The 19424-nt window shown below is 44.4% G+C and overlaps 1 protein-coding gene across 2 annotated transcripts in view; it reads right to left on the reverse strand.

The window, feature by feature from the left end:
- AASDHPPT (aminoadipate-semialdehyde dehydrogenase-phosphopantetheinyl transferase) overlaps window positions 1–19424 on the reverse strand; it is a 512586-nt gene that overhangs the window by 109097 nt on the left and 384065 nt on the right. Inside the window, exon 4 of one of the 2 annotated variants that reach the window (XM_069640722.1) lies at window positions 19221–19382. The exons of the other annotated variant lie outside the window; for it this stretch is intronic. Coding sequence (XP_069496823.1) covers window positions 19221–19382 — 162 coding nt within the window. The remainder of the gene's footprint in view (window positions 1–19220; window positions 19383–19424) is intronic. 2 annotated transcript variants of the gene reach the window in all.

A 19424-nucleotide genomic window follows, 5' to 3' on the forward strand; every position in this document is an offset into this window, starting at 1 on the left:
AAAGAGAAGAGAAATGCTCCTAATAACAAAACTCCTAACCGAAAAACAGATACGATACAAGTGGACCTTCCTGTTCGGCCTACTATTTACATGGGAGGAGCGTCAACATCGCATCATAACTTGCGAGGAAGGCCTCAAGATCATAGGATGTCAAGAAAATGAGCCAGAACCTCCAATCGATGGAGAAACAAATAGAAGAAGGAGAGAACCGAAGGGTTGGCAGACGGAGAAAAGAAAGACAAGACTCCAATCCTGCAGTTAAGAGGGAAATAGATACAACCTCGGACACGGATGACAGACTTAAGTAAAAACAGAGGGGGCCTCAAGGAAAAAGAGCGATGAAAAGGAAATAATCCTCCGTCTGGGCAGGTGTCCACTCAAGGACGCAGAAGAGCAGGAGGACACCCTTGGAATCCACAACTCAAGCAGGGTTTAGGATTCCCTGCGGAACTGTACACCTGAGATGTTAGAGGGCATGGGGCAAAGGCGGACCGCCCGAGCAACCATAGGGCCCAGAGCCCTCCTCAGGGAAAAGGTTGGGGGGGAAGGGATGAGGGGGGGGGGGAGTTGTCAGGGAAGTTCAGAGGGTGAAAGACACAATCACCGGACCTAAAGAGCAACACCGCAACCCGCAAGAAGAGCCACATCTGCAGATCCGACCCCAAAAGAAAAGATGGGGCTAAAAATCCTGACATATAACATCAGAGGCCTGAACACGGCAGTAAAAAGGAAAAAAATCGAAAACTTCCTGCACAGAGAAAAGTTTGATATAATAACGTTCCAAGAAACACACATACCAAAAAACAGGAAGACCCTAACCCGCATAAGAGGTTTCAATCAAATACTCCAATCCAACGACACAGAGAAAAAAAAAGGAGTCTTGATAGCATTTGCCAACCACCTTAACGTACAAATCAAAGAGAAAATGGCGGACAAAAATGGTAGATACCTGTTCACAGTGGCCCAGTTGGAAAATAGACTACTAACCATAGCAACCATATACGCCCCAAACACGGGCCAGGATGGATTAATCAAAAAAACGATTAACAAATTAGAAAATTTCGCAAAAGGTGAAGTGATCCTAACAGGGGACTTTAACATTGCATGGAATCACCTGGTAGACCGATCAGACCCCAAACACACCCATCAAGGGACCCCTTCATCAGCACTAAAACAGATCATGAACAGAATGGCACTAGAAGACGTTTGGCGGAGACTCAGAGGAACGACCAGTGGCTACACGTACCACTCGCATGTACACAACACAAGCTCCAGAATAGACTACATATGGGCCTCGGGAAGCTTAATGGGCAAGATCCAAGATATAGAGAAAGGACATATATCACTGTCAGACCATGCCCCATTATGGATCACACTCCCCAAAATACGTAAACGGTCTGGTCTCTGGCGCTGGACACTCCCCAGAGATACCCTACAAGACCCGGTCCTGAAGGAAACAATAAGGGAAAAGATAGTGGACTATTTCGAACACAGCGACACTCCAGATCTATCATCAAGTACAATTTGGGAAGCTTTTAAAGCGGTGATAAGAGTTAAAATCATAGCACTAAAAGCACAAAAAGACAAACAACTATACAAATGGGAAAGCGAATTAGAAAAAAAAACTGGAAGAGATAAGAGAAGAGATGACCAAGAACACATCCCTGAAAATAAAGAGAGCATTCCGACACGTACTTTTACATATAACCCTTTTGCACAAGAAACAAATGACATCTGAAATCATCTTACATACAAACATTATCAAAAGTACTAAAAAGAATCACAATGTAAAAAGATTTCCAATAATTTAAACAATCATATTATTCCAAAATCATTGATTAATTTAAGGCAAACCCTTTTTTTTAAAAGTAAGCCCAAGCAACCAGTTATGAGCCAGATTGACACGCTCAGAACTAAAAGAGCGGAAACACAACTTCTCAACACAGAGCACTGGTATGCGATGAAATCAAATAAGGCAGACAAACTACTGGCGAGAAAACTAAAAGGCAAACAGCAAAACTAAACGGTGCAAACACTAAAAGACCGGCAGGGGTCAATAAGAACACAATCAAAAGATATCAAAGAAATATTTAGAGACTACTAACAGGAACTCTACACATCACAGAACCCGAACAAACAGGAACAGGCAGCCTTTCTACAGGAAGTTACGCTCCCAACCATAACAGCAGATGTAAAAACAGCACTGGACGAACCAATAACACCAGAAGAAGTCGCAAAGGCAAACAGAGACCTTCCCAGGAATAAATCTCCAGGGCCGGTGGCTTACAGCAGCCTTTTACAAAACATATGCGGGAACACTGACACCTATCTTGAGACCTATCTTGACGACTCTCTTCAACACCTTTAAAGACACGGCCAACATCGCTCCCTCCATGAATGAAGCAAAGATCCTAGTCTTCCACAAGAAAGGGAAAGACCCAGAAAACCTGAGCTCCTATCGCCCAATAGCCCTGATCAACATCGATGTGAAACTCTATACTAAAGTGCTCGCCAATAGACTCTCACCCTTACTCCAGAAGTTAATTCATCAAGAACAAGCAGGATTCATCCCGAATAGGAAAACCCATGATAACATTAGACGAATAATTAATCTAATAGAGAAAGCCAGAATCACAAATATCCCCTCAGCAATACTATCAGTTGATGCGGAAAAGGCTTTTGACCGGGTAGAATGGACAATGCTCTTCGCGACACTGAAGAAAATGGGCATGGGCAACTCATACATAAACATGGTTCGGGCCAATTACAATTCACCATTGGCTAGGATAGCAGTGAATGGAGAACTTTCGGACCCGATCCGAATTGGAAGAGGTACCAAACAGGGTTGTCCTCTATCACACCTGCTCTATGCAGTCTTCCTCGAACCACTACTGGCAAAGATCAGAGAGTCACCCACGATAAAGGGCATGGAAATGGGCAGACAGACCCACAAGACAGCGGCATACGCGGATGATATGATGATGACCCTAACAGATCCAATCAAGACACTCCCTCTCCTCATCCAACAAATCGAGGAATACGGAGAAATCTCAGGCATAAAAATAAACAGGCAGAAATCATCAGTGATGGCTCTGGCAGGAGACAAACGAGCAATCTACAAAAAGACGAAGGATCTCCACTTGCAGACGGCGGAAGACGGGGTGAAATACTTGGGAGTCACCCTAACGGACACAGTAAAGAACCTCTACGCAGGAAACTACACGGAGCTCATAGAAAAAGTAAAAAGAGACCTAAACAGATGGAACCCCTTAGCAGTCTCTTGGTGGGGCAGAATAACAGTCATCAAAATGACAATACTCCCAAGACTACTCTACTACTTTCAAGCACTCCCTATTCGGATACCGCAAACATTCTTCAAGACCCTATCCAAAATAGTCACGAAATATATCTGGCAAAACAAAACACCTAGACTGTCACAACAGGCGCTCACAGCACAGAAACTAGACGGGGACATGGCACTCCCTCACTTCAAGAAATATTATGAGGCCGCCCAACTATGGGTGCTGAACGAATGGATCACCAACACATCGGACAAGTCGTGGGAAGAGCACGATAGAGCTGTAGCGAGATCTAATCTACGTCACCTACTATGGAGCAAACCCGAGCACAGACACCAGAACGTCAAGATAAGTGAGATCATGAGCTCCGTAATGAACGTCTGGGACAGATCGACCAAGAAAGGAATTGTAACGCTCACCTGATTCCCGTAGAGGTGCCGGTCTTGACTGGGCGTATACCGTATCTTCAAAGGTGATGTGTAACACACGGCTGGCTCTTTGGGCTGGACCTCTGTTCACTGTATGTCTGACTCTAAGGGTAAGATGTCTGCAGATAGAAAATATGGGATTAAGGAACTGGGTTATTGAATGTCTCTCTCTTCTTCCCTTTCTCTTCTCCTGTAGAACCCCAAAGGTTAACGCTCTCACCTTAGGTAAGTGAACGCTGTGCTCTCCATCTGCCTCGGGGCAGGGTGCTGTAACCAGTTTCTTCACTGGATAAGGGGAGCCGGCCTCTTGACTTCAGAGGACTGCTGTCCGTCGTTTACTGCACGAACGGTAAGTTTCGAGTAATTCTAATGTCTTTAAAGTCTTTAGTCATGATGTCTCTTGTTTTGCAGGGTTCCGGCGATGGCGGATGACGGGCTGAAGTGAGTTGAAGATGGAGCCCGTGTGATGAATAGAAGCGCCTGGAAGCACGTAAGTAAGCGCTTGTTGCCTGCTTCACGATGCGCTCTAACTGTCTTTTTATTTTGCAGGTACAAGTTCGGAGCGGCTGCAGGGTGCCGGAATACCCACTGGGTTAGATGTGGAAAGGAGTAATGGCACGTGAGTATTAAAGTTCCCCAATGTCTTTAAACGCACCTTGTTTTGTCTTTCAGATGCGGGATGCAGCGCCGAAGGCCTCCGGAGCGTGCGAAGAGTTGGTAAGCTTTTGTCTTTCAGATGCCGGAATGCAGTGTGAAGACCTCCGGAGCGCACGAAGAGTAGGTAAGCCTTTGTCTTTCAGATGCCGGAATGCAGCGCGAGGCGTTGGTGACAGCCGATGGACCAGGTAAGTGAAGAGCTGTCACTGAAGACCGTAATGCTAACCTGTTCTTTCTTGTCTTTATAGGTGTTGCTGAAGACTGGATTCAGGATGGTAAGCCTTTTTCCTTAGGCCCAGGATCAGCTGCAGAAGACACGATGAGCGTTCTGCTGCAGAGGATGCAGAATAACGCAAAGCAAGATTCATCCATCGGGTGTGGTTTAAATAGCCTCCTGTAGTGCTTAGGTGTCTCCTTCCACAGCCACGCCTAGGTAAGAAAAGAGTTCCTGCTTTCCAGAAGAGTTCCAGTGTTCTGAATCTAGGGAGTGGCTCCTGCCCCACCCAACAGGAAAAGTAGTTCCAAACAGAAGAGGATCAGAGGCTCAACTGGCAGGCAAGTAAGCAGCATGGTCTGCTGCAGGTAAATCCACCCAAGCATTATGAGCCCGGCGCTTCCAGCGCTGGGACTGGGCATATTTATGAGCCTGGTGCCACTGGCGCCAGGACTGGGTCCAAAAGGTCCCAATTGGGACTGGTTGGCACTCGGAACCTGGGTTATGGATCTGCTTACAAGGGAGTTGGGAAAACCCTGACCTTTTGGAAGCAGAGATCATAACAGTACCCCCCCTCAAGGCGCCTCCCAAACCGGGCTTCTCCGGGGGTTTTGGCTTGTCAGGAAATGTTCGGTGAAATCTTTTGATTAGGCGAGGAGCGTGGACATATTCAGCAGGTTCCCAGGATCTCTCTTGGGGGCCGTAGCCTTTCCAGTCAATTAGGTAAAATAGTTTAGATTTGGAGACCTTGGAGTCCAGAATGCTTTTGACTTCAAACTCGAGTTCTCCATCAACTAGGATAGGTTTTGGAGATTTAGTTAGTCGGGTTTGAGGTTGCACGGGTTTTAATAGAGAGACGTGGAAGACCGGATGTATCTTCATGTGCGGGGGCAAGTCCAACTTGACCGCTACTGGGTTTACTATGGTAGTGATGGAATAGGGACCAAGGTATCTTGGGTTGAATGTGCGTGGCCCTTTTAGAGGTAGATATTTGGTGGATAACCAGACTTGATCCCCTACTTGATATTGAGGGGCTTCCTTCCGATGTTGATCTGCTCCTTTCTTGTATTGTTCTTTAGCCCTTTGAAGGTGAGAAACAGCTTCCTTAAAGGCTTGGGTGATTGTAGAATGCAGGTAGTCTACTGCTGGTGTTTCAAGATCTTGGAGGGGATCCAACTCCGAGGTTCGAGGGTGACTGCCGTACAAAAGAAAAAACAGGGTTTTCCCAGTTCCCGAATGGACAGAGTTATTGTAGGCATATTCGGCTATCCAAAGGATGTCTTTCCAAGTTTTTTCAGTTTGTTGCAGCATGCAGCGTAAATACTGTTCCAGAGTTTGATTGGTCCTCTCGGTTTGTCCGTCGGTCTGAGGGTGGTGACTGGTCGATAGTCTCATCAATTTGAGCCGACCGACAGCAACTTCGCCAAAAATGAGAAATAAATTGACTACCTCGATCCGAAATTAGAACCGAAGGAAAACCGTGCAGTCGGACGATGTTTTCGAGAAATTCTCGGGCCAGAGTTGCTGCTGTTGGCAAGCCTTTGAGCGGAATGAAATGCGCCATCTTGGAGAATAAGTCCACGATTACTAGAATCGTATTGTATCCGGAGCATGGAGGTAGATCGGTGATGAAGTCCATAGAAAGCGTATGCCAAGGGCGAGGTGGGATGTCAATAGGGCGTAAGAGGCCTGCTGGTCTTTCCTTTTGACTCTTGTTTTGGGCGCATACTCCACAGGACATTATAAAGTCTCCGATATCTTTTTTCCAAGACGGCCACCAGAAGTAGCGCTTGATCTTTTCTGAGGTCTTGGCCATACCGGGTTGTCCTTCCATTAAAGAATCGTGATAACAAGAGATTACTTTTTTTTGTAAATCTGTGCTGGGTAGGTATAATCGTTCTTGGAAATACAATAAGTTGTCCTTTACTGCAAAGTCCTTTCCCTGCAGATGCCAATTCTGGATGTCTGCTGGAGTTACAAGTTGCCTGGCTTTATCCTTAACTTCCTCTATGGATTCTGTGGCGATTACACCCAGAATTCTTTGTTCGGGAATGATTGGTACAGGTTTAGGGTTGATCAAGTGTTCTTCCACTCCCATCCGAGAAAGGGCATCAGCTTTACCGTTCTTTGTACCAGGTCGATAGGTAATTATGAAGTTAAACTCGGCAAAGAATAATGCCCAACGGAGTTGTCTAGAGGATTGGGCTTTTGCGGTTTTCAAATATTGCAGGTTTCGGTGATCCGTAATCACAGTAACGGTGTGTCGGGCCCCCAGCAGATAATGCCGCCAAGCCTTAAAGGCAGACTTGATAGCCAGAAGTTCCTTGTCAGTAATCGTGTCATTGATTTCAGGAGGCGAGAATTTGCGGGACCAAAATGCCACGGGATGCAACTGATTGGTTACCGGGTCCTTTTGTGATAGAACTGCCCCCATGGCAAGGCTTGAAGCATCAGTTTCCACGATGTAGGGAGTTCGGGGCGAGGGTGTTTTAAGATTGGTGCAGAGATAAATTTAGTCTTCAAATCCTGGAAAGCTTGTTCTGCCTCGGTAGACCATTCAAAACGTTTGTTTTTCTTTAACAAGGCAGTGATGGGCTGGACTATTCGAGAGAATTCGGGGATAAACCTGTGGTAAAAGTTAGCGAAGCCTAACATGCTTTGCACACCTTTTACGGAGGATGGTGATGGCCATTTGAGAACTGCATCGACCTTCTTTGAATCCATACGCACTCCGCCAGGTGATAATATGAATCCCAAGAATTCAACTTCAGTCAGTTTGAAAACACATTTTTCCAACTTAGCGAAAAGTTTGTGTTGACGCAATCTTTCGAGGACCATTTTCATGTGTTTCCGATGTTTAGATTCCGATGAAGAATAAACGAGGATGTCGTCAATGTAAACAACAACACACACATCTATGAGCTCTCTGAGGACATCGTTCATAAAATATTGAAAGGCGGCCGGGGCATTGCAAAGTCCGAAGGGCATGACCTGATATTCAAATAGCCCATACTTGGTGCGGAAGGCCGTCTTCCATTCATCACCCTCTTTTACTCGTACCAAGTGGTAAGCTCCTCTAAGATCCAGCTTTGTATATATGCATGCTTTTCTGACTTGGTCCAGGAGTTCAGGGATCAAAGGTAACGGATATCTATTCTTAACGGGGATCTGGTTCAGGGAGCGATAATCTATACAAGTTCTAAGGTCTCCTTCCTTTTTTGGAACGAAGAACAAAGCTGAAGAAGCAGGGGACTTGGAAGGACGAATAAACCCATTTGCCAGGTATTGATCCAGGTATTGTCGAAGGTGAAGGTTCTCAGGCTCGGTGAGGGCATAAATTCTACTACAAGGAGGAGTAGATCCAGGTATCAGGTCTATCTGGCAGTCATAAGACCTATGAGGAGGTAGAGAGTTAGCCTGATCCTTCCGGAAAACATCTTGGTATTCTAGGTATTCGGGAGGTAACTGGGGAGTCTCTGAAGAAATTGCTGCCAGTGCAACACCAGTTGGAGGGTGACAAGTAGAGACACATTCTGGAAAATGGACCGTTCTTGCTCGCCAATCGATCAGAGGAATGTGTTTCTCTAACCAAGGTATTCCTAGAATAATCTGAAACTGAGGGGCCTTGATCACATCGAACACGATCTTCTCATGGTGTCCATCTTGACTTACTAGCGTCACCTCTTGAGTGGTATGCGTTACTGGCCCGGAGGCTATCTCCGTACCATCCACCGTAGTAATGACGTCCTTTACAGCCTTGGGACAAAGAGTTAGATTCATCCTCAAAACCATTTCATGATCTACATAATTGCCGATGGCACCGCTGTCGACGTAAGCTTCAATTGCATGTAATCGATCCGGATTATCAGGGCTAATGAGGACCATAGGTATCACGAAATGCGAGGTCAGGGAACTGGTTTTCACGCTCGGCAAGAGGACCTCTATTCTTGTCGGGCGAGGTCGTTTCCATGCTCAGAGTTTGTAACTTTGGTAACTGCAGCTCCTACTGCCTTTTTGGCAGGTTTCACCGGACAGTCTCGAAGAAAGTGCCCTGAGTTTCCGCAATAGAGGCATAATTGCAACTGTTTTCTCCTTTCCTGCTCCTTTTGTGTTAGAGGACCTTTCAGACCCCCTATTTGCATGGGTTCCCCGGAGTCTACTCCTTTGGAAGGAGTTGGCGGTTTGGAAAATACTCGAGCATCAAACTTGGAACGATCGGCCTTCCTGTTCTGCAGTCTGTGATCTATTTGAACGACTAAGTCTATATAGTCCGAACAATCTTGTGGGGGATTCACTACTTGGGCTAACACATCTTTGAGCTCTCCACGTAGACCTCTATAAAACAGCGTAATCCTTTTGTCCTCAGGCCATTGAGTTTCCACTATCAGTCTGTTGAAAAACGCAATATAAGCCAAAAGGTCTTGATTACCTTGTCGCAACGAAAGAAGCTCATTGTCCAAGGCCTGCCCCTGTGAATGTCTTGCGAACAGTTTTTCCATACTGAGCTGAAAAGCTTCAAAATCATGGAGGACCGGATCATCTTGATTTACTAGAGGGATCGACCAGTCTGCCGCATTGCCACTAAGGTACGAAAGCACGAAAGCTACTTTAGCTTGATCAGTTGGAAAGGCTGCTGGCCGGCATAAGAAATGCAACCGGCACTGATTGATAAATACTGCAAACCTCTTTGGGTCACCAGAAAATCGTTCGGGCGGAGCCAGAGGTACATTCCCAGGTAGGTTGATCTCCACTGGATTCATAGAGGATGTAGAAGGAAGATTTCCCCCAGATGCGGGTAACAGGGTCTGTCCGGCTTGTGACTGTAGCAATTGTCTAGCGAGATCATCTGTTCGCTCCTTGGAAATAATCAGTTCCCTTCTTAGAGCGTTTGTTTCCTGACGGGCTGCATGCACTTCTGCCCTTAGTTCCCCAAGTAACTGGGCTAGCAGGTCGGTATCCGAGGTTTCCATAGCGCCTGGACGGGAGTTTTGTGGTAGGCTTTGCGTTCTGTAACGCTCACCTGATTCCCGTAGAGGCGCCGGTCTTGACTGGGCATATACCGTATCTTCAAAGGTGATGTGTAACACACGGCTGGCTCTTTGGGCTGGACCTCTGTGCACTGTATGTCTGACTCTAAGGGTAAGATGTCTGCAGATAGAAAATATGGGATAAAGGAACTGGGTTATTGAATGTCTCTCTCTTCTTCCCTTTCTCTTCTCCTGTAGAACCCCAAAGGTTAACGCTCTCACCTTAGGTAAGTGAACGCCGTGCTCTCCATCTGCCTCGGGGCAGGGTGCTGTAACCAGTTTCTTCACTGGATAAGGGGAGCCGGCCTCTTGACTTCAGAGAACTGCTGTCCGTCGTTTACTGCACGAACGGTAAGTTTCGAGTAATTCTAATGTCTTTAAAGTCTTTAGTAATGATGTCTCTTGTTTTGCAGGGTTCCGGCGATGGCGGATGACGGGCTGAAGTGAGTTGAAGATGGAGCCCGTGTGATGAATAGAAGCGCCTGGAAGCACGTAAGTAAGCGCTTGTTGCCTGCTTCACGATGCGCTCTAACTGTCTTTTTATTTTGCAGGTACAAGTTCGGAGCGGCTGCAGGGTGCCGGAATACCCACTGGGTTAGATGTGGAAAGGAGTAATGGCACGTGAGTATTAAAGTTCCCCAATGTCTTTAAACGCACCTTGTTTTGTCTTTCAGATGCGGGATGCAGCGCCGAAGGCCTCTGGCGCATGCGAAGAGTTGGTAAGCTTTTGTCTTTCAGATGCCGGAATGCAGCGCGAGGCGTTGGTGACAGCCGATGGACCAGGTAAGTGAAGAGCTGTCACTGAAGACCGTAATGCTAACCTGTTCTTTCTTGTCTTTATAGGTGTTGCTGAAGACTGGATTCAGGATGGTAAGCCTTTTTCCTTAGGCCCAGGATCAGCTGCAGAAGACACGATGAGCGTTCTGCTGCAGAGGATGCAGAATAACGCAAAGCAAGATTCATCCATCGGGTGTGGTTTAAATAGCCTCCTGTAGTGCTTAGGTGTCTCCTTCCACAGCCACGCCTAGGTAAGAAAAGAGTTCCTGCTTTCCAGAAGAGTTCCAGTGTTCTGAATCTAGGGAGTGGCTCCTGCCCCACCCAACAGGAAAAGTAGTTCCAAACAGAAGAGGATCAGAGGCTCAACTGGCAGGCAAGTAAGCAGCATGGTCTGCTGCAGGTAAGTCCACCCAAGCATTATGAGCCCGGCGCTTCCAGCGCTGGGACTGGGCATATTTATGAGCCTGGTGCCACTGGCGCCAGGACTGGGTCCAAAAGGTCCCAATTGGGACTGGTTGGCACTCGGAACCTGGGTTATGGATCTGCTTACAAGGAAGTTGGGAAAACCCTGACCTTTTGGAAGCAGAGATCATGACAGGAATACTCACAATAGATCCAGCCCCTTTCATTCCAATCCTAGAGAATCCAGACTTCCCCCCCAGGTATGGGAAAGGGAGCATTCCAGAAATGGCGAGATCTCGACTGTACAAAAGTAGGAGACATGCTGGACGGACAATTAATTAGAACATTCAAAGAATGTCAAGACTTACTGGGCCTCACGGAGAAGGACAGATATCCTTATGAACAATTGAATCACTGGCTCACAACTCCAAGAATAACACAGGCATTGACAAGAACACTGACACCGTTCGAAACGTATGTAATGTCCCAAACCGGCGAAAGGAAATTTGTCTCCACCCTATATAAGTTCCTGAATGCCCAGACGGAAGCCATGACGTGGCAACACATGAAGAAATGGGAAAAGACCCTAGGAAAACAACTAACGAGGGAACAATGGATTTACATCTGGCAGATAATCCCCAAATGCACTAGTTCGATCCAGACGAGAGAAGCCTGGACAAAAATAATGATACAATGGCACCATACCCCGGAAAAACTCCACAGAATGTATCCCACCTCGCAAGCAAAAAGCTGGAGGGGATGCAACACAGTAGGGTCCTGGAGACACATATGGTGGGACTGCACTGAACTGCAACCATTCTGGTCAGAGGTGAAATCACAAATGCAGAATCTCTTCAAAGAGACGGCAAACCTAGGAGAGGAAGTCTGGATGTGCGACATTTGGGACCCTCGAGACAGGTCTCTCACAAAGACACAAAAAAGAATTTTATGGGATTTCTCATAGCAGCATGGCTAGCGATAGCCCAAAACTGGAAACGAAAATCACCTCCAATCAGTCAAGAATGGCTACACAGGATATGGACATATGTGAGAATGTAAAGAATCACATACAATATACAAGGAGACAGACTTGCAACAGACTGGGGGGATGTGATAGAGTATTTACAAAGCGACTACATGCTCCAATGGTGTCCACATAAACTCTGAATACTGGACTTGTTCACAGGATAATTCTGAAGCGGGAAAAGAGACTCAGTGGGACACCGAAGAACGATGCGGCCGGTGCGGGGGGAGCGGGGAGGGATGGGGGTTGATACGGGACACCGTTGAGTCCTCATGTTTATGTTTAAAGAAATGCCAATAAAAATATTTTTTAAAAAAATTAAAAAAATATAACAAATTAAAATGATGCTCTGTATAAAATAGAGGGTATCTTTATGAGGTCTCTAGAGACATTATATAGATGGTACAAGAAATCATCATCATTACAAGCTATTATTAAACATTTTTAACTTTAAAATGGGGTTTTAAAAAAACTTTGTTAAGGTCTAAATAACAAGTACAAAGAAGTTAAGAAATTACACAAATGCTCCACCCTGCCAGTATTACAATGGCAATTCCTACTCATCACATTTTTATCCCTCCTCAACCAGCTTCCTACATGCCCCAGATTGAACAGAACATATTTTGCCACCCGAAGCGTGGGATCACATGAAGCAGTAAAGAGTAAGTGAAGATAGAATGCTCTCATTGTGTACTCCCTGAAGCCTGTCCATTTATTGGGGGTGGGGAGAAGAATATACTATACTGCACATGTCTAAAAATCACATATTATTTTAAACATTTCAATTCAATAACTTTTTTGTAGGATCAGGAACATTTATTTGTAGCATCAATAGTTGTAAACTAGCAACAACGACAACTACTAGATGGAAGTATTGTGTCAAATATTACTGCAACATATTTCACAATCACGGTTGGGATAGGGGCATCAGCAAGTGAAATTACCCATTTCAAAAGTAGCAGTTTTATTGGCTACATCTCCCAGCATTTGAATCTTTAACTTAGAACGAGAAACATCCATCTATGCTGTTAGTCATTTTATTAAGGTCACATGATCTGTAGTATGGTAGGCCTCTGACATGTCAAGAGGAATAATGACTGCCTAAAGTTCTTCATCCAGTGTCACTAGAAGGTCTTCCTACAAGCTTGCCAGAGTGGATTCGATCATCTCATGGGCATGTGGTGTAAAAAGTTGTACTGTTCCGCATATTCTTGGAATGTACATGCCACTTCTCCATGTAGTACATTCCTTAAGAATAGGAGTCAAAAAGAATCCAGTCTAAAACTGGTCATATTATTAGGACCAACTATTGGTTTCTTAAGGAGAGATGTGGTAACCACTTGTTTCCTGAACAGGGGAAGCCATCGACTTAAGGGATGCATTGAGACTTCTGGGGCTAAAGTGGCGACAAGGCTTTTGGGGCAAGCTACAGGGCAACGTCCTGCAGGGGAACCAGAGACCTTGATATGTTTTGCTATTTTTCTCCTTTAAACTACTTCCCATTAAGATAATATCAAAGAGGGTGCTTGTATGGCTGGTGTTATTGGGAGTAGTAAGGCAAAAGCTTTGGGTTGTTGGCTAGGTCTGCTCGGTTATTTTTAACTCAAAAAGCGAAGTCGATTTATTTATTAAACATTTTTATAAAGCGCGTACAAGGCCGAAGCTTCCGAGTGCTTTACAGAATGACATCTATATTTATAAAAGTGAAAATGTGTGGGCTTGTGTCTGGGTTTGTGGCTTGGCGAAGCGTTGTTCCTTATACAATCACACACCATTTCACCAATCTGCACTTAATGTTGCATAGTTACCTGTTAGGACACTGCAGACAATACTGGCTACATGACATTTGGACACTCCACCCCTTTTCCCTGGATTTTAGCACCTTAACACATGAGACAGTTGCCTGAAATCGGCGAAACATCAATATGGTGTTAGAAGGACCGGTCCTCAACCCTAGAATGCATGGTTTCAGGGACATTTGGACCGCAACAAACTGCACCACGCCAGGGTGCGGCAACAGGTGGGGAGAGCAGAGTAAGTCCCAGTATGCAGCAGCACACCAACTCTCGCATCCCCCCCAACGTGTTTTCCGGGGTATGTGTAGAGGAGCAGGTGGACGCATTTTCCCTATCTCCCACCCCCTCACTGCCGTCACACTGGAACAGCAGAAGGGCCCTGTGCCAGACTCCATGTGTTATGCCTATACCTCAGAGTGTACGAGAGACGATATGCACTCAGACAACCATATCGAGTGTACCCTCACTCTGAAAGTGTGGACGGATGCCGTATGGAAGGATGTCAGCACACACCATTGGACATCATGGAGCGCTGACCGAAATCTGATGAGGGCAGAGTGATAACATAAAAAGATATACAAAGCCATGCTGCAACTATATGAAAATACTTAAGAGTGACGATGTAGATGAAGCGATAAGAGAAACATGTATGAAACGATAAAGTAATCATGAATACAAAAGAAGACAAGGTTACTTGCTGACCAATAAGTAAAAATATGCAGTAATGCAAGGTAGAAAAGATACATAGAAGCTCTCTATAGAGGAATATATAAACTGGAAAGAATGGTCATAGTTGGAAAATGTACGCTGGCTCGTGTAAATATTCACTTCAACTACTTCAGAAGCCGATCAGGGTTACAGAGTAAGGAGACACTGGAAGAACAGCTTTGTGTGCAAAACAAAGAGGAGTCAATGTTGGCTTGGGATCAAGGATGCTATTTTAAGGAATGGCTGCAAAGTACGAAGGGTGGTAGACTAATAAGCCACGGTTGAGACATATTTCTCTTAGATTAAAGAAGAAGAAAACCTCTGCAAGAGCCAGGTATTGGACAATTAAAAGTGTATAAAGTCTATACAAGGTAGAGGGAGCAAGTCTCTAGAGGCCAAAAGCAGCAATAACACCCAGAATAATTCCATCAAATAGCAGTAAATAAGAGGCTGAAAAGGACAAATTCATGGTCTCTTCACATGTGACTGAGAAGTCAAAAACAAGGGCTATTCATTAAGCCTTTGATGAAGATAGTGATGTGCTTTTACACCCTTGAATGCCCGAGAACAGGCTACAACGTCAACTACAGATGGGAAACTTTGGCTCATGGCCGGTATGATGAGAGATGGTGGACTAATTGGGAAAGCAGGGAGTAATCCAACATGATTCAAGCACCTGGGTATCGGTTTCCTTACATGCTGCTAGCTGAGCCGAAAGTCCAAGGTTGGGTAGGAATGCCGACCGATCAGTGGGTCTTCCCGCTATACAACGTTGCATAGACCAATCTGCTGCCATTTCATTTGCTATAATCAGTGTTATACGTATTTAGAGGTAGTTTGAGGGTTGTGTTACAGATAAGAGAGAGCCAATTAAGTATTAATCCATATACATTCTATAAGTAGACATGTTCCCCTAACCAGTCCCTCCCGCTTATAAGTGTTATGGTTTGCCACGTAGGATAACATCATAGATGACGCATGTTGGGGTATAAGACCTCTGTGTAATCAAGTCTGTGTGTGAATGTCCAAGCATCCGTTGATGTTTGCCAGTTGACCCTTCTTTATTAAACTGAGAATAAAGTAGTACTTTGCCATATGCTTTGAGTCTGTCCGGTTATTTGGTCCGAGATCTTTATTGGTAATTTCATCTAGCACAAGAGACACTTTCAGGGTCGAGAGCACATATGTCAACTAGCCACACACACCCATTCTCAGTGCAGTTTACTTCAGAGTGCAAAGCACATCAAGCAATGAGTGAATCGCAACAGCGACCTACAGTATCATTGATTTTCAACAATTGATGAGAGTGTCGTCATGTCTGTCCACAGAACCGTTCGGAGAACAGGTACTTTTTGCTAGTATATAATAAATAACAAATACAATAATCAATCTAAAACAGAGAACCAGATAAAAAGCTAAAAATGAATAAAACATTTAAAAAACAGACTTCATAACCATGTTTTTAAAGTGTTCCTAAATTTCAGATAATTGAGTATCATATGAATGTCAACAGGAAACAAATCCAATGGATGATAGCAGCACCAGCAAAATATCTTTTCATAGTAAAAGCATCCCTAAATGTACGCACCCTCAGGCGTAATGGTTCGAGACGACTGAGACTTCGAGATCCTCCAGAGGTGCTCAATTTTTCTAAAAAGGTAGGAAGGAGTGTTCCAATACATTGCTTTGTAAACAAAAGTGATTCTAACATCCAGGGACAGCCAATGTCAAGATTTTAGAATGGGAGTAATATACACAAACTTCCATGGCCGGCATACCAAACGTGCGCTAAATTGAAAATAGCTTTCAACAGGGCCAATGAGGAGGTTGGAAGGCCCTTTAAAAGAGAGTTACCAAAATCAATGCGGGAAAGGACAAGAGACTGGACTAATAAAGGAAAATGGGAAAGAGAAATAGCATATATATTATATATGGAGATAATAGCAATGTTTTGAGAGACATCAGCAGTTTAAGGGTTCAGGATTAGGTCATTCTAAAAACATTTTGAAGATTCCTCTTGGTTCGTTGACGAGTTGTTTTGTATTGATTTAGCAAACTTTGCCCTCATAATAGTGCTATAATGTCCTCTTTTATGGGTTTTGCAAGTGGCTGTATATTACATTATTTGCCAGGTCTGGATTATGCCACTTGTTAGATGCTTTGTTTCTGCCTTTCCGTTTGAATCAGATCAATGCCATCAGATCAAGCGTTTTGGTGATATTGAGGTTATAGGAGGCTAAAAAATCATAAGAGTCTGTGGCCGGGGACAGACTTTGGTCCATTTTGGCACAGGAGTGAAAGAGACTTTTGCTAAAGGGCAGTGGCTCGAGCTAGATTCAGGAATTGAAGGCTGACGAGAGAGTGATCAGACCACATGAAGAATGATAAGGCGGAGACATGGATGTTACTAATCAGGTGTAAAACAACCGTATCACTGACCGTGTGGGTGGAGCCATTCACAAGTTGAATGAAACCCAGAATGATCATATTCTCTATAGAATCCGGGGCCTGTTTTTTCTCAGCTTCGTCTACTTCTAAAAATCCTAGACAAAGCTGCAACAAAACAACTGCAAACATACGTGGATGAACACAATCTACTTCACGCACAGCAATCGGGATTTAGAAGCTCACGTAGTACAGAGATCGCATTTCTGGATCTACAAACCAGAATGCTGAACATCTTGGAAATGGGAAAGACAGGCATGCTGATGCTTTTAGATCTATCAGCAGCGTTTGACCTGCTAGACCACCACAAACTACAGGAAGCACTGGGCACATCAGGAAACTGCTCATAAGAGGCCTTAAATTTGATCTCCCCTTTCCTCTCAGATTGTAGTTCTAAAATACACTGGGGGAGAAATTCTCCAACCCCATAAGTATAAACTATGGTGTACGCCAGGGAGCTAGTTTCTCTCCCATCCTTTTTAACCTCTATTTTCGCTGCCTCTACACCCTTCTCAACAACCTAGGTGTACTATTCACCAATTTTGCTGACGACACTCAGCTTATTATAGAGCTGAGTGGAAGCTACAGCACAGACAACACCAAAATAGCCACCATCTACAGCATAATCGAGGCTTGTATGAAATCTAACAGGCTATGCCTGAATAGCAGTAAGATGGAGCTCATGATCTTTGGCTCCTCCCAAGCTCAAGCAAAATTGAGCTTGGACTACACCCAATTTAACAAAGAATTCTAGCATCCCTGCTGCGGGCAAAGAGAAGACCCTGGGAATCTACTTGCAATCCTCCCTCAGAGTGAATGCCCACATAATATCTAAAAAAAAACCTGCAGATACTACCATAGACTTCTCAGGCACATAAAACCCTTCCTAAACAAAGAAAATAGCACAACCATCGCTAGAGCCATCATCCTCTCAAGACTGGACTATGGCAATGCTCTGATATTGGGAACAAGCAAAGGCTGTGTTGACCGATGCCCGGTCATTCAGAATGATGCAGTGAGAGCTATAAAAAAGAAATCCTGACAAAATCACATAAGACCGCAAAGCCTTACACTGGCTGGCGGTAGAAGACCGCATTACATTTAAAGCGGCCACAATTGTCCACCACTGCCTCTACGGCTCCGTCCCTACCTACCTAAAGGAGCAAATTTCCTTGCATGAACCAGGATGATTACTGAGATCAAAAAACCAAGGTCTAGTTAAGATCATCCAGACAAAGAAAGCAAATGGAATGGGATGCTCTTGCCCCGTTCAAGCATCCCTAAAATGGAATAGCCTGCCTACCACACTCAGACTAGAAACCAACTTTCAGATTTTTAAAAAAAAATCGAAAACATGCTCTTTAAATAAAGCTACCCAACTTCTTAACTAGACCTCTTGTTCCCCGTCCTGTCTTACTTGTAGTTCTCTGTCTTTATATCTGCGCCCTGATGCCTGCTCGCTCTCGGTGCATAACAAAAATAAATACAAATACACATATCCACAGATTGAGGTCTACCAACAAAACGTGTTGTATGGTTGGCTGAGTAAATCAATGGCAATGTGGAAATCCATTTACCTGTTGTCCTATGTCACCAACTATCAATGTAACTAAAATATGTTGGCCAAAATCACTTATACCAGTCCTACGAACAGGTGATTATCATCATTAGCAATCCAATGCATCAGTGAGAAACATGAGTTCTAACCCCGCCCTTCTCACTGCATAAAACACCACAACGATAGGGGCATGTTAAGAAAAAAAGTCCTTTTGCAATTTCCACTTAAAAGAGAAAAGTGGACAATGAAGGCAGACTGTTTCCTTCTTAGGTGCCCATGTCAAAATAGTAAGAACAAGTAAAGCATGGCGAAAGCAGAGGAAGCAAGAAGATGCACAGCAAGGGGAACATGAATACAAATGTATGTTTTTTTATGCAGCAGGCTGAAACGGAGAGGTGTGGGAGAGTACATTTTACAGATTTCAGAAAGCGTGGGTATGTGGCACCTGATGCTGCATGCAATCTGATTGAATAAGGCACAGCATCATGGGGCTAATGTAATTTTATATAGGGTATAAACCGTGCTAATTGTTGGGTATTTTGAATCAGTATGTGTATGTACAGATCGCAACAAAAAGCATTATTACGTGTTTTAATCATTTCCAAGAAAATGTAGCCAAGCAAATTCTGATACAAAGTAGAGATGGCAAAAAAGAAAGAAAAAAAGGACGCCTGAAGGGTGCAATAAAGGTAGTAAATGCATTTTCATTTATAGTTCCCACAGCCTAAACCTGAACATTTCTGGAAGTGAAATGGTAATAAATCCTGGAAACATTCATTTTAAACAGTTTAAATTGAAAAGTGACTTGACTGTTAAATGCACAAAACATAAGAAAGCCGAGCGCCCTGTCTTTAAATATCCCAGAACATTCACTGTGATTCTTACCTCAAAGAGCCATCCTTCTTCTTCCACTCCATCCAATAGCATTTTAGTCTCCTTATAAAGCTTTCCAACCTCCATGTGCAGCGGCGAAGCATGAAACTCAATCCTCTGTAGATTAAAGCCCACTCCAATCCCGATAGCTTTTATAAAACTTTCCTTCAGTGCCTACAACATACAACACACGTTTACATCTGGTGCATTCCTTTG

This window comes from Ambystoma mexicanum, chromosome 7q, assembly GCF_040938575.1.
Source record: "Ambystoma mexicanum isolate Mex_15411 chromosome 7q, UKY_AmexF1_1, whole genome shotgun sequence".
Taxonomy (NCBI): Eukaryota; Metazoa; Chordata; class Amphibia; order Caudata; family Ambystomatidae; genus Ambystoma; species Ambystoma mexicanum.